General features: G+C 56.2%; 1 protein-coding gene across 1 annotated transcript in view; it reads right to left on the minus strand.

Annotated features, from left to right (window-relative positions):
* ITGA9 (integrin subunit alpha 9) overlaps nt 1–15059 on the minus strand; it is a 345274-nt gene extending 330215 nt beyond the window's left edge. The window contains 1 exon segment of the mRNA XM_045436561.1: nt 14858–15059. Within this exon segment, the coding sequence (XP_045292517.1) occupies nt 14858–15042 (185 nt within the window). The 5' untranslated portion in view covers nt 15043–15059.
* Between the last annotated feature and the right edge of the window lie 590 nt (nt 15060–15649).

The following is a 15649-nucleotide window of genomic DNA, read 5'->3' on the forward strand; positions in this document are numbered from 1 at the left end:
TCCCCGAGCTTCCCCAGGGCCCCTCGGCAGCACCCGGGGAAGCTCGCCGGCTGCTCCCTACTCCTGCAGCCTCACCACGGGGGGCCCCAGCTGCAGAATCCCCAGGCTGAAGCAGGGCTGCACCCCCAGCCTCCAGAAATCTCAGCGAGCACTTTCCCTCGCAGGGCGGGCGGCTGGGCCGGCTCCTGGCGGCTCCAGCTCAAACGCAGGATGACACATAAAACGCAACCCCGGCGAGAAGAAAGCCACATTAAGGGACCGGCTTCCCCCCTGGCTTCTGGGGCTGAGCCTCAGAGCCACCGGGGCCAGCAGAGGGTTGCTCGCGATAAGGCCCGTTATGTTTTCACAGGTGAGAAGAATTAGCAGTTTGACGGGTCTAAACTGCCGAACCGTCCTCCGCCTTTCCACGTGTCAGGTCGTAGAAGCCTGGGAACATAAAACGCCTCCTGCACTCGAAAACCCCAGCGGCACAGGGCTGGGCCCACAAGTTCCCACAAACTCCAAATTTACATTAGCTCGGCGAATAAATGCCACTTGCAATTCATTTGATTAAAAACCACGAAAATTAGACAAAGGGGAGAAGTATTCACACAGCAAGGAAGGGACACGGCTGCAAGGAGCAAGCTGTTTCTCCACCGCATCCCCCCTGTCAGACAGTGCCACTGGGCCGAAGTCACAGACCCAGGGTCACGGGTTATCCCGGGAAGGAAGGGACCCCGGAGAGCCGAAATCCCAGGCGCCGGTGCTTCCAGCCCAGAGCGGAGACTGAGAGGGACAAAGTTCGTATCCGAGTCTAAGGTGGAGAAAGGGTCCGCTGGATGAGTTTTTTCCCCTTCCAAACCCACGGTACACAGCCGTTCTAGCGACGGCTGATCGAGCACTGATAACAACCCTTTGGTTCCAAGTCCCCCATCAGCCGGTCAGACGAGAAGGTTTTTCCAAGTCCTTTGCAATGGGAAACGAAGCAGGAGATAAGGGGGCGTGTGCACACACACATGCGCTCCCGGGGGCAGCGCGGCGGAGCCCCGGCTTGTATCTCTGTGTTTACAGAACGCTGTGGCTTCCTCCCCAGCCTGGCGTTGCTCTGGGGCTGCCCAGCAGCAAGACCGCTGCCGTAGGCCAGCCCATGAGCCGGTCTCTTCTGAAGCCAGTTCAGCTGGCTGTGTGCCAGGCCGATCCTGGGAGACAGAGCGTGCGACCGCCCAGAGTTCAGGACAAGCCACCGCACAGACGCCATCCGCCTCTTCTCGTCTGTTATTCTCTGCGTTATAAAGAGACAGCCCGTCCTTCCCAGAGCCCCCACAATCTTCCCTGGTACCTTCGACACGACACTGAGATGGCTGCTTCCTTTGTACGGTTGCCACAGGAAAGGGCCCAGGTGTCCCCGCCAACAGGCTCCCATCAACAAGCCATCAGGCCGATTCTCACCCTTGCTTGCTACTTCACGTGTGGTCCTCAGACCAGCAGCAGGGAAAGCAGGGGGAATGCCCGGGAGCTTGATGGAAAAGCAGGACCTCAGGCCTCAGCCCCCCAAATCAAAACGCGCGTCTTGACCGGCCCTCCCGGCGATGCGGAGGCTAACACGCTATACAACCCCCTACGTGGACGACAAATAATCGCACTCCATCTGCGGCCAGTACGAATGGATGACTCTTGAGAAAGGAACCCTGCTCCTATCCCACCCCTAAAGATGCGCTCAAACTTCAAGGACATTTTAGACTCCTCTCCTTAACTCGTTACTTTAGATTTCTAATGACGAGGACAATCAGGGTGTATCAGGCACTTGGAGGGCGCAGGATCTGGGCTAGCCGGGTATAGCACGCACCCCGGCGGTCGAGCGCACTGCCCACCCCCCTATTCTGCCCACCCCCACATCAGCCAGAAAGGAGGAAAAGGGACCCAGAAAGCGCAGGGCGACCAGTCTGCAGCCAGCCACCACAGTGTGATCTTGCCCAAGAAAAGCCCTCACGAGGCTCTTTGGGTGGTTCGCGGGTTAACACTTTGATTTGGAGCTTCTGTCATGCCAAAGAACAGGGGTTTAAAACAGAAAGAAGCCCTCTCTCCTCCCCACCAAGCTGAATGTCAATCACGTCCTCGCTTTTCTAAAACGCGTTATGTGGCTGGCAGAGTGATGCCCAGAGGTTTGCTTTTTTTTTTTTTTTTTAAGAAGAAATCATCAACACCTATCTTTTTTTTTATTTTAGAGACGGAGAGAGCATGAGAGGGGGCGGGGCAGAGAGAGAGAGGGAGAGAGGAAGAATCCCAGGCAGGCTCCACCCCCAACGCAGAGCCTGACACGGGGCTCAATCCCACGACCCTGGGGTCGTAACCTGAGCCGAAATCAAGAGTCGGACACTCAGCTGACTGAGCCACCCGGGCGCCCCCAGATTTGCCTCTCTTAATGAGTAGTTCACACACCTGTCTGGAAATGTGGGCCCATCTGTCCACCTGCCAACACAGGTTAAGCTCACGGGTTGTCTGATTTCTTGCTCAAGGCAACCCTGTCGGGCAGCTTCCCGTGTGCGCTTTACTCAGAGACGGAGGTTACGCTGCTGGTAAGCTGGGATTTAAACCCGGGGCATCCGTGGCCAGTCCTCCAAACTCCGCCTCTCCAACACAGCCACCCCCCTGGTTCTGAAGCCCTCCCTCGCAGACGGCAGGTAAACTCCCTGGCCAGCAGGCAACAGAAGAGGACCGAGCTGCCTCCCTGGGGAAGGCTCCCTCCCTACCCACAAAGACCTCAGCAGTGATTCCCCAGGGCGAAATCACAGCCGGGAGGACAACAACTGGGAATGGAAAACCTTAAACGCATTAGGTTTGCGCTCACGCATTTGAAGCCAAAGCCAAAGCTTCCCCAGAGACACGTGTCAGTGACAGGCGTGGAATGCGTTCATTGCGTGTCCCACAGGACCACCCAAGGAGTCCCTCCCCGTCCCTTACTGGGCAAAAAACAGCTGAGATCTGAACACACAGGGGGCTGTTTGGGGCCAGGGAGCCACCTCTGACCGCATGGAACCCTTCCCCCCCAGAGAGAGGAGACTCTGGGGCCAGTGCTTGCCAACTGGAGCTGGGGACCCGAAAGGCTTCGGAAGCTCCTCCTTTTATGTTTGGAGAAACTGAGGCTCCAGCTCAAAACACTGGATACTAATTGCTTTTCAGGGGGTTGAAACTAATAGTTCCACTAGAATTCTAGGCTTTGAGGGCAAATTACTCAGGGTGGTAATTTGGCAAGAAGCACAGGGTTCGAGTTCTGCCGCAACCACTGATAAGCTACGTGACCTCAGGCAAGTTTCTTAACTACTCCGGCCTCGGTCTTCTTCCTCCGTAAAATGGGAAAAGATAAAAAACATACCTAGTAAGGGTGCTTGCAAGGTGGAAGACAACGTTTATAAAGGACCTGGCACAAAAGGGGCGCCTGGGTGGCTCGGTCGGTTAAGCGTCCGACTTCGGCTCAGGTCATGATCTCGCGGTCTGTGTATTCGAGCCCCATGTCGGGCTCTGTGCTGACCGCTTGGAGCCTGGAGCCTGCTTCACATTCTGTGTCTCCCTCTCTCTCTGCCCCTCCCCCGCTCGCGCTCTGTCTCAAAAATAAACAAACTTTAAAAAAAATATATTTTTTAATAAAAAATGTACCTAGCACCGCGCTTGGTACAAAGTAGGTGTTCAGTGAAACATAAGAATGTTCGACATAGGCCAAACACCCTCGCACCCAACTCACCCCCGCTCCCCCTCTTGGCAGAACTCCCAGGAGCTCCTCAGAACCTGGAATTCATTTGGACCCTTAGCTGAGGTCACAGAAATCCAGGAGTGGCTGGGACACTTTCGCCACTAGCAGTGGACTGCAAAAGTAGTCACAGTTCGTCATCCCTCCCGTATCCACGCCTTTCTTCCTGGTACCTCGCAGCGTCTCCCATCAGGAGGTGGAGTCTGTCTCCCCCTCTTGAATGCGGGCAGGCCCCGGAACTTGCCTCGGCCAACACCATGTGACCGAGGGGGTGGTCTGACTTCCCAGCTCGGGCTTCAAGAGACCGCGCGTGCCTCTGATTCCTCCCTCGGCACCTTGCCCAGCGCATGTACAAGCCCAGGCTGCGGGAGCACGAAAGACACACGGAGATGGGCCGTCTCACCTGAAGCCATCCTAGACCAGCCGGCCCGCCTGCCTGCCCAGAAGCTGAGAGCAGACGCGTGAGGGAGCCCAGCGAGAGAAGAACCATCCCGCTGAACCCCGCCAAAACCGCCAACTACAGACTCAGTGGTTTAAACCACTGAGTTTTAGGGTGATTTGCGACCAGCAACACTGTGGAAGCAGAAAAGAGATACAGCATCAAGGCAGGACACGCTACTTCTGAAGGGACCTTATGGCCACCCAGGGCCACACACGTTTACTGAGGGCCCTGATATGGGAAAGGCAGGGTGGGGTGGCAGATTCGGCCCCGAAGAATGTGGCGTCTCCTCTCTAGCTCTGTGACCTCGGGCAAAGCCCCCTGACCACCCCGGCCCTCCCTCATCTTTAAAAGATAGTACAGGGGCTCCGGGGTGGCTCAGTTGGTTGAGCAACCGACTCTTGGTTTCAGCTCAGGTCATGATCTTATGGTTCAGGGGCTTAAGCCCCATGCTGGGCTCTGCACTGTCAGTGTGGAAACTTCTTTAGATTCTCTCTCTCTCTCTCTCTCCCTCCCTCCCTCTCTTTTGCCCATCACCTGCTTGTGCTCGCCCTCTTTCTCAAAACAAATTGACATTTAAAATTTTTTAGTTAAAAAGAACAAAAAAAAAGATAATAAAAACACACAGTCCCCTTCCCAGTGCAGCAGGGAGGCACAAAAAAAAAAAAAATGGCAAGTGTTGGGGGCGGGGTGCATCCAGGATGGCCTGACTTTTGAGAATGGGGTAGGAGTTTTCACCTGCCAAGGCCAAGAGCAGACAGAAACGCTCCCAGAAAAAGCATCAGGGCACTTTTTCTTCCTCCTTTGGAAATGGATACCTTGGACAGGGACTCGGTGAGGGAGGGGACAGCAGCAAGCCCGACCCTGGGAACAGCCAGACAGACAAGCATTGAGTCAGGCCCACCTGGGTTCAAATCACAAGCCTGCCATCTGCTTGCTGGATAACCTCGGATCTGGCTTCTGCACCTCAGCCGCAGCTCCCACTGCAACAGAGTAACCATGAGCACAGCACCCTTGGCACATAGAGAGTACTCATAAAAGGCTGGCAATAATCCAGCTCAGAAAATGCTAAGTCTGAGAATGAAACAGGTGAGTTCATGCCCAACTGGGGAAGAGCAGAAACACAGGCAGGGTCCCCCCCGCCCCGCCCTTGGAGAGGCATCAGTCTGCTGGTCGCCCTGGCAGGAAGTGGAGGGCCCTCAGAGCCTGCCGCCCTGCCCTGGCCGGGGCCTCGGGTCTTGGCAGATGCACTGAGAAGCAGCAGCTGGAGAAGGAAGCATGGTGAAAGGGCCAATGTTCTCCTTCCCCACCTAAGAGCGTCAAGGACACATTAAAATCCAAGAGAGGAAAGCCACAGACATCACGGAGATGAGTAAAAGCCGTGCGTGAGGTCTTCCTGGTAGTTTCTTGCGATGATTTTCTTCTCCAAGAACAATACTTTTACTTTTTGCTAAAATTCTCACCACCCCCTCCCAGACTTATGTGGAGCCCAGGATGGGGGCCAGAGCTCCCCAACCAGGGGCGGCCTCCCACCTGCTGAGAGAAGAAAGCAGCCTGCAGAGCCCTGGGATGGACAATCCCACGGGTCTCCAAGAAAAGGAGCCATCTCAGGGCCTTTCTGGAAGCAGACAGCATGTCAATGAATACACAGAAACGCAGATTTACGTAGAGCATGACCACAATTTTAGAGACCACACATAATGAGGGGTGCGTCTTAACACAAGACTATCTCATTCATTTCTGTATTGAGAATTGACACTCAGATCATGAGAAATGAACAAAGGATTCAACAAATGTACCAAAAGCAAACTCTTTGAACATCTAAAGTCAGGATAAAGATGACCATTAGTTCCACAAGTCAAATCAAAGTAACAAAAAGAGTAACTACCAGTGTTGATGGAGGGTGTCCTACAAAGTAACAATAGGGTAAGTACTAGTATTTACCCAGGGTTTCCTTTGTGCTGGAGGCTATGTTCCAGGCTTTGCAGCGATCATCTCATTTAATGCACTCAACAACGTGGTGAGAGAAACGCTTTATTATTACTCTTTTCCAAAGAGCTGAACAAGGACTCAAACACCTGAAGGGACTGACGGTCCTACAAACGTCTCCGAGGCTAAAATAGCCAACCGGGGCAGGGCTGACCTTGAAGCCCACCCTCGTGGCCACCAGGTACTTGGGCATCTCAGAAGCCCCCCCTTTCATGGCCTGGAAACCATGGGTTTGGCTGTTGCTGGGGAATCAGGGGCCACAATGAAGGCAGAGCCAGGAAGAACCCCGCTCCCTGTGCCTGGGACATTCGCTCTGGAGGCGCCATCCTGGTGGGTAAGAGGTGAAGTCCCGCCTTTAGAAGACCCTGCACCATGCCAGTTTCGCTCCAGGGGGTGTGCACCCCGCAGCACTGGAACACCACGCATCCAGGACAGGGCAGGAGAGGCCACCTGGGCTTCAACGTACCAAGGGACGTGCGGAAATGGAGAAGGTTGGCTTTGTGTTTGTTATCTTCAGGTTCTGGGGGACACAAGTCATCCTGTCTCGCGTGTCGGCCACTCGTGCGGAAAGTCAGTGTGGGTTTCCTCAATAAAGTTATAAATCCAGGGCTGAGTCCTAAATGCTGGCTGCCATGGTTACCTTCCCTAGCTCCTCTCCAAACTAAGCTGCTTAAATGGAGATAGAAGGTAACAAACTCAGCCCAGGGAGATTAGGATGAAGACACGGAATAGTCCAGAATGTGCCATCTTTCCTAGGACACTTCTTACCTTCACACAGACTTGGGGTGAGAGCAGGCCTACAAATGTCCCTGGCAGAATCACTGGGTCCCTGTTTACCCAGTGATCAAGCATCTCTGGAAAACAGAACCCCCAGAATCCCTCCACCTGTGCCCAGTGGATCATGAATAAGTACCCCAAAGGATGTCACAGGGAAGTTACCACTGCTATAATTCCAAAACTTTTCCAGAAAAGCCAGGGAGGAAAGAACCTTACGAGACAGATGCTTGGATGCCTTGAAGCCCCAAACTTAGACTCCTGACTCTGTGAGAGGCATAAGCACACTCCCAAGTCGACCACTTTGGCCAGGTGACCTGGGCAAGCAACACCTGTGTTTGTTTTCTCCTTCATGTTTGGGGCTAGAATGACAACCAGCCGACACTTGGGGACATTCAACGAGCTAGAGGACATAAAGCACATGGAACAGCACTCAACACCTGCTCAGGACTCAGTAAGTGCATAGCTGCGGCCACCATTTTGTTTCTGCTGGGAACTGAAACTCACGGCATGAGTCCCTTCTAACGTTCCCCCACAAAGCACAAACTGGGGACCCAGTGAGGCTGTAGTTTCAAAGACTCCAGATCTTTCCCAATCTTGGATTCACTTTCCCAGGTTCTGTCAAAAAGGAAGGTCCTGATAAAACACTTTCTTCTGCTTTGGTTGGTCACCAACCCACTTGGCTTGATGGTTTGGGGTTTGTGAAGTCCCAGGAAGGAAGTGCTGCTGCTCCCTCTGGTCGGGAGCTCATCGGCTGCCCGATGGCTCAAGGCAATGGCAGGGGGGGTCTCTCTCTCCTCCATCCCTCACCTGTGACTTCTCTGAAGTCAGGAAGAGGCGCCCTGTGTGAAAGTTGGCGGCTAGAATGCTCTGGAGTCTGCTTCAGGCCAGATTTCTAATGTCCCCCATGCTGACCCAGTGCAATAAGGCACAGATAATCCCCAGCCACAACTGCTGGCCAAGGAGTACATCTCCTGCCTTCCTAACACAGCAATCCACAAATGATGGGTTCCGTGGCCACCATGGAGGCGTGCATCCCCTGTGCCACCTCGTGCCATTCAGCTGCAAGTCAGCCGGCAGTCCCCACCGGCAGCCCCTTCAGGAAGGCCACAGAAATCAAGACGAGGCCACACTCCACCCAAGGGGCAGCAGCCAGTGACTGATTATGACGATCACGGTTGCGGGGCGGGGGGGGGGGGGGGGGGGGGGCGGCGTCCTGTTAAGTTGGTGGACATCTTAATCAGGTCAACAGCACAGTCTGAGGCTCTCTCTGCCCAGTCTTGCTCCCTCCCCCTTGCTCCTCCCCAGGCCTTGTCCCCACACCTAACACGTCCCTTGCACTCCTACCTCTGCCTTAGCATCTGCTCCCAGAGGACGCACACTGACAATGTGCGTTGATCACCGAGGCTGGGGCAGGCTTCGGACAAGGCGTGGAACTCTAAGCTCCAGTTCTCTGACTGGCACACTGGAAACCACCAGCCAGGCGGTCCCAAAGATTCAAGTAAATTCTATCATGCCTATGAGAGCGTTTTATCTCTTGGAGATAGATGCCCAGCAGATAATATCTGATCGAATTACTGATTTTTATTTCTTTTTTTTTTTTTTTTCAATGTTTATTTATTTTTGGGACAGAGAGAGACAGAGCATGAACGGGGGAGGGGCAGAGAGAGAGGGAGACACAGAATCGGAAACAGGCTCCAGGCTCTGAGCTGTCAGCCCAGAGCCCGACGTGGGGCTCGAACTCCCGGACCGTGAGATCGTGACCTGGCTGAAGTCGGACGCTTAACCGACTGCGCCACCCAGGCGCCCCCTGATTTTTATTTCTTAAAGTTACAGGCTGCTCCCTTGATTTCTGAGGGCGACACAGAGACTGCTTTCTAATACACATGAAAACATGTTCCCTAGACAAATCACAGTAAAAGCTATCAGAGGAAGACCATTTCCGGACGTCAGCGGGGAATCAGAGCTGGCTGGGGCCCAGTTCTTCACACCCTCACACCCAGAGCTGTTAGTGACTAACTGAGAAAAGTCCTCTTCTTGTCTCTGAAGTTTCTCCCCCGGGCAAGACAGCTGCCTCCGACCGGCGGCCAGCAATCAGCACTAGCTCTGCAAACAGCACCCTTGCCAGCTTCCCCAGATCTCCAGGGAAACGCCCCGGAAACCCCAAGAGACACTTTCTGGGTCCCCTTAGAACTTGGGCCTCACACACGCACCCTGCCTTCCTGAGAGCATGAGAAGCGGGCTCTTCGGGGCAGTAAGACCCAGGAATAAGGTCTGAAAATGCTACGTCAAGGAAAGCCAGATGGGGAAGTGGACCCACACTCCCACCTGAGGGCCTGGCGTGGGACAGCAAAGACCTCCATCACACGGGGTTCGAGAAGGCCCGGCTGCCACTGCCATTTCTGGGTGTCTCCTCACAAAGATGGGGTGCAGCAGGGCCCGTGATCCCACGGCCCCCCTTCTCAAGGTTCTACCTTCACAAGGGTCTCCCCTCTGCCCGTCGGAACAACCGTGTCTGCCCAAGGACAAGCCTCTCTCCCATCAGAGCCCGTAGCCGATATTTTGCCTGGGATGCTAGAACCGCATGATCTCCTCACCCATCAGACAGTGGGTGGAGTTTTCGTTCTTGAATCCCTCCCCCTTAGCGCTCCAGTGTTTGACCAGGGAAAGGACAAAGAAGTGGGCCTCCCTGGCTGTCCGTTGCTAATTCTGAGTTAGATTTAAGCACCCACACTTGTTTTGACACACAAACCCTCCAAGGGTTGATTTTTTCCTTTTTCTCATGTTGCCTGTCGATCTTTGTCTAGCCCTTTAAGACTTAATTTGTTGCTCTAAACCAGCACTATCCAGGGGCGCCTGGGTGGCGCAGTCGGTTAAGCGTCCGACTTCAGCCAGGTCACGATCTCGCGGTCTGTGAGTTCGAGCCCCGCGTCGGGCTCTGGGCTGATGGCTCAGAGCCTGGAGCCTGTTTCCGATTCTGTGTCTCCCTCTCTCTCTGCCCCTCCCCCATTCATGCTCTGTCTCTCTCTGTCCCAAAAATAAATAAACGTTGAAAAAAAAAATTTATAAACCAGCACTATCCAGAACTTTCTGCCACGGGGTGCCTGGGTGGCTCAATCTATTCAGCCTCTGGCTCTCGATTTTGGCTCCAGTCATGATCTCACGGTTCCTGCGATTGGGCCCCAAGTTGGGCTCTACACCGACACTGTGGAGCCAGCTTGGGATATTCTCTCTCTCTCTCTCTCTCTCTCTCTCTCTCTCTCTCTGCCCCTCCCCTGCTTGTTCTTTCTCTCTCTCTCAAAATAAACTTAAAAAACAAAAACAACCTTTCTGCTCTAAGTGTTCCGTGTACTGCCCAGTCCCACAGCCACCAGCCACATGCGGATACTGAGCACTTGAAACGTGGCTAGTGCACCTGAGAAAGGGAATTCTTAATTTTGTTTGGTCGTAATTAATTTTAATTTAAATAGCAATACACCTGGCCAATGGTAACGGCATTGGCAATGCAGCCGAACTGTCTCGCTTGTTCTTTTCATTCTCAACCTTAATGCACACTGAGAATGCTGTGTTCTCCTTGGCTCTGAATTACCTCCTATTCCTCACTGAATGCTCTTCTGACAACCTTAACAAAGCAGAAAGCCGGCGTGTCTTCCATTTCCGAGCACTTGCTCTGTGCCTGAGCACAGCCGTCTTGATGTGTCCCGGGAGATGGGACAGGAAGCGCGTCGCCAGAAAGGAAGCCAATGCACCCAACCACCTCGGACTCCAGGGCGTCTGGGGCACAGAGGAAGGAGGGCAGGGGAGGGGTGTGAAAGAAACCCACTCTGGGGGCTGGACGCCAGCCGGGGCTGCATTTATTTATATCACAGGGTGTTACAGTCGTCTGCCCTGCAGCTGAAGAACCGCTACATGTCTAAGGGAAGGGGACAGAAATCGGCTTTGTCCATGTTCCCTGGCAGCTACTACTGTGGCTCAAAGGGTGCAAGGAGACCCCGGGCACGGGGGCGGGGGGACAGGAGGGGAAGCAGGCTCTGGCAGGCAGACACCCTCGGAGTGTGGTTGGAAAGGAGGAAACTGAGTCATTCGCATGTTTGCATCCAAACAGATACAAATGACATCTGCAGCGCTGTCCAGGATATCCTGGTCCACCTGGCCATGGGGACAACCGTCACTGCCTAGAGCACGGCCACAGAGGGACCGTTCAAGCCAAACACTTGGAGAGGTGCTGGGTCTGGGGCTCTGCTCTCAATGCAGTATGACTGCAGAAGCCGTGTTCAAGCCTCCAGGCTTAGAAAAGCAAGGTTATTACCCCCATCTGTTACAGAAATCGTGACAATTTTGGCTTAAAAAGAAAAGAACTGACAGGTATGCTGGGTTATGGGGTTCGGGAACAAATGCGAGCGCTGCTGGCAGGAGCATACGAGAGCGCTGTGACCCGCGCCCGGTCCGCCAACACCAAAGACCCTCGGCTCTGCCACTTGCAGAGCTCACGCTGGCTCCGGTGGCCGGGCTGTCCCCCCCGTGTTCTCCAGCACATTCTTCCTGCTCCTCTGCCCTACTCCCAACAAATCCTGCTACCTGTACAAAGGTGTTTAATTAGCATGAAGCCGACTTATTAAACCATTGATACCGAATTCGGAGGCTAAGGAGTAATTTCTTAAGAAAGGCGCCAGATACAGAGAAAGTTTAATTCACGTTTTCCTTCGTTTCAGAGTTTCAAGGGATTACTTTTCCTTCTCATATCTCTTACCTCCTTCATCCATTCTATTCGTGACCTTTTGAAGTTCCCCTCTTGCAGATAGCTAAGCTCCTCTAAAGCAATGGATCCAGCCCGTTAGCATATTACTCCAAAACTCCAGTGCCTGAGAAACTTAATGCATTTTCTAAAGCGCACGCTTTAACTTCACTGGCACTTGGAAAATGCATAGAAAATGCCTCAAAACCTCCCTCCTCTCAGACCCAGCCATTCTATGCCCAGGAATTTATTCAAAGGAAATAATTAAGGATGTCCGCAAGGCTTTAGTTACAAGGATGTTTACCCCTGCTGTTGTTTATAATTGTGAAGAATTGGAAACAACCTACATGTCCCTCAGGCAAGGCTAAAAGATCCAGGGTCCTGGGACTGCCTGGTAGGAAGAGACGAACAACCAGTCGCTAAGTCAATCAATCAACCAACCACAGAGCTACAAGTTCAGATAGAGATGTAGGGTAGATCCAGATTCCACAGGGCCCGAATCATGTAAATTTAGGGTGACCACCTTTAAGAAAATACAAAACAAAATTAGGTACAGGGGCTCGGTGGGGGCCCATGTGAGTGAGGGGCCTTTGGTGGAAGTTTCATTAGCCTCACGCCAAGTCTAGTCTCTAGAGAAAAGGAGAAAGGAGGCAATGCCGGAAGTCTATTGCTTCAAGAGCTGCAGCTCACAAAGTCTGGGCGGCATAGTCAGCTGAGAATAATGTTCAAGGCCTAAGACAAAGAATACTGGGAGGAAAGCAGAAGAGAGAAAAGGATAAGGAGGAAAGTAGTTGGAAAAGGCAGCAAGAGGACAGCTATCAAGGACATAGCCAAACGAAGATACAATTAAGACAATGTGAGGCAAAAACGGAAAAAGAAATTTTGCTTGAAAGAGATTTCCGTAGAGTTTAGTTGCTACCTGAGAAATTACAGGGACAAGCCCTCCAATGGAAAGAACAGCATGCTCCTGTCAGAAGCAGACAGCGCACTTTCGAGAGCAGGAGCCTGGCTGTTGACGGGTTCCTTAGGACCCCAGGCATTTCCGCCCCACGGCCATACACCAGCATCACCTTCCAGTTTCACACCCCCCGTGTCTGCCCTGTCCTCTGGGTGCCAAGTTGAAAGCCAGCCCGTCATTTCCTGCAATTGCCCTATCCCAGTCCCACAGCTTTTCCTCATGCCCTTTTTGAAACAAAGCAGGTCAAACCTGCTCTTGCCTCCCCTGCCCCCCATCGTTCCCCAGCCAGGGCAGCTTTGACCTGCGGCCCCTCCAAAGCCAGGTGATTGAGTCCTGGCACTTCCCCCTCGAGCTGAGCCATTAAAGAGCCCGGAGGAGAACAAGCCTGTGCAGCTACAGATCCAGCTACAGATCCGGCACAGAGCACAGCTCTCCCGCCTGCCTTTCCTCAGGAGCCCCCCATCCACAGACGCCCTTCGATTCCTGACAGCGCTCCCCACGTACTTTGTGCCAAGGTCACACGGTCCAGGAGCCCAGCCTGGGATTCTGGGATGCGTTCTCCCACGGCTCCTGCCGCATTCTCTACCAAATCCAAAGCCCACAGTGGACTCTGAGTGTACGAGACATGGAAAAGGTGTGCAGCCCGCTTTACTCGAAAAAGAGGACTTGGCGGGGCACCCGGGGGGCTCGGTCGGTTAAGCGTCCCACTCTTGATTTCGGCTCAGGTTGTGACCTCACAGTCTGTGAGCTCGAGCCCTGCATCAGGCTTCGCATGCTGACAGTGCAGAGGCTGCTTGGGATTCTCTCTCTCTCTCTCTCTCTCTCTCTCTCTCTGCCCCTCCCCTGCTTACTTGCCCGCTCTCCCTCAAAATAAAAATAAAAATATTTAAAAGGCATATTTGGCAAGTGCAGGAAAAGATAGTCTGGCCTTAAATTCAGCAACTGGGGTAAACGGTGGGGAAGGAGACCCCCTTCTGGACAGGGGCTACGCGGGACTTTAAATACTGGGTGTCCTGGAGGCAGTTCTCCTAAACAACATGACTTTTAATGGGCTGGCTGGTCACGGAGTCCTCCCTTTTCCAGGAATGCTTGAGGACTCAGATCTACAAATCCACCCTCTTGGGTCAGCCTCTGTCCAATTCGGAGCAGGAACTCTCCCACAGAGCTGCATGCTGGGAGCACACATTACTGACCGCGCCTTCCTAACCTGCAACCCCGAAGGACACTGGCACTGGTGACCACACAATAAAGCCAACCCCACACTAGCTGTCCCGGGGCCCCCACTGGGACATGGCCTTGAACAGGGGAACTGTCCACCGCCTAGCTCTCAGATGAAGAGGTAATGACCCTTGTCAAGGAAGGTCAAGGAAAAGGTCAAGGAAGGACCAGCCTCGCCTCCGCGCTTCTCGGGGGGGGGGGGGGGGGGGGGGGGGGGGGCTGGGCGCTCAAGCTCTGCGCCCCTTAGCTGATGGCACTTAGCGCGGAGAGCTCTTAGGGGGCAGCTGAACTCCTTGACCTCTGCAGAACCACATCCTTTCTCCCAAGACTTAAGGTGCTTGTCTCCAGGTCAGATGACCCGGGTGAAATGAGGCCCAGGCTGCCCCAGAAATCACCCACCAGCATCCCGGACCCTCTCAGCTCGCGTCCTCGGAGAGCCTTGCAAGGAAGGACGGGGCCCCTCGGGCTCCCACTCACGTCTGGGGGGCCCCCACTCACGTCTGGGGGGCCCCCACGCCCTCCCTGCACACTCACAGCCCGCCCCTCTCACGTCCCGGGTGACCGCGCTTCCCCGGCGCCGCGCACCGGAGCGGCTCGAAGCCGGGGAGCGGTGGGTGGGGTGTCACCAGGAGCTCCCTGAAACCGAGGGGTCTGCGTCTCGAGTGCCCGGTGTCCCGGGGCGTTCGCCTGGAGGTTGTGGGGGGGGAGGGGTGGGGGGCTCGGGGACAGAGGGGACGAGTTACTTCGCGAGCGGGCGTTCCCGCTCCGCCGGCTAGGAGGCCGAGGGGGGACCGCCCGCGCGGCTGTCCCCGCGCACGCCGGGCTGGGACCGCGGGCAGCGCCGGCCCGGCCGCCTCCAGCCCCGGGCGCCCACCGCGACGGCGGCGGGACCGGAGCCCGGCGCCCGGCCCTCCCGCCGTCCGCCGCCGGGCTGCGCGCCGCCGAGCCGTTTCTCTCGGGCCCCGGGGAGCGCGGCGCGGGGGCGGCCGGGCCGGGCCGGGGTCGCGGGGCGCAACTCACCAGCGCGTGTTGTCGTGGAAGTGCTCCAGCACCGCGTAGCCGAAGAAGGAACCGGCGGGGCCCTGGAAGCGCACGGGGCGCTGCGGGTCCAGGTTGTAGGCGCCCGCGGGGGTCCCCGCGGCCAGCAGCGCCAGGAGCAGCGCGCGGAGCCCCCCGGCGCCCCTCCGCGCCGCCGGGCCGCCCATCCCCGGCCGGCCGCCGCCCTCCGCTGTGCCCCGCGAGCCGGGCGCCGAGCGCGCGGGCGCCGGGGCCGCGGGCTCCGCCGACGGCCGGGGGCTCTGCGCCGGGACGCGGCGCGGGCCCGAGGGCGGGAGGCCGAGCGGGCGCCGCAGGCGAGCGCAGGGGCGGCCCGGAGCGGGCGGCGTCCTCAGGTCCGGCCGAAAGGTCTGCGCGCTCGGCGCGAGCGGTCCCGGGCCGGGCGGCGCTGGGCTGCGGAGAGGCGCGCCCGCGGGGTGGGCGGCCCGGAGGCCGGCGGCGGGACGGCGCACCGGCGCCCTCTGCCGGCCTCCAGCCGCGCCCCCCGCCCCAGCCCCTGCCCCGGGCGCCCCGGCCGGACAGGGCCCGACACCCGCCCGGGCACCGCGGCTGCGGCGCCTCCCACCACGCCCTGGGGCCGGACAGCTGCCCCGACGCGGCCCCGCGGCTGCGCGCTCAGCCCCTTCTGCGGGGTCGCGGGGTCGCGGGGTCGCGGGGTCAGCGGCTCCCTCCGGGTCTCACACCCACAGCGAGGACCAAAGGAAGCCGGGTGACGGGTCGGGCTTCTGCTCCGGCCCCGCCCGTCTGCTGTCCCTC

Source organism: Leopardus geoffroyi, chromosome C2 (genome assembly GCF_018350155.1).
Source record: "Leopardus geoffroyi isolate Oge1 chromosome C2, O.geoffroyi_Oge1_pat1.0, whole genome shotgun sequence".
Taxonomy (NCBI): domain Eukaryota; kingdom Metazoa; phylum Chordata; class Mammalia; order Carnivora; family Felidae; genus Leopardus; species Leopardus geoffroyi.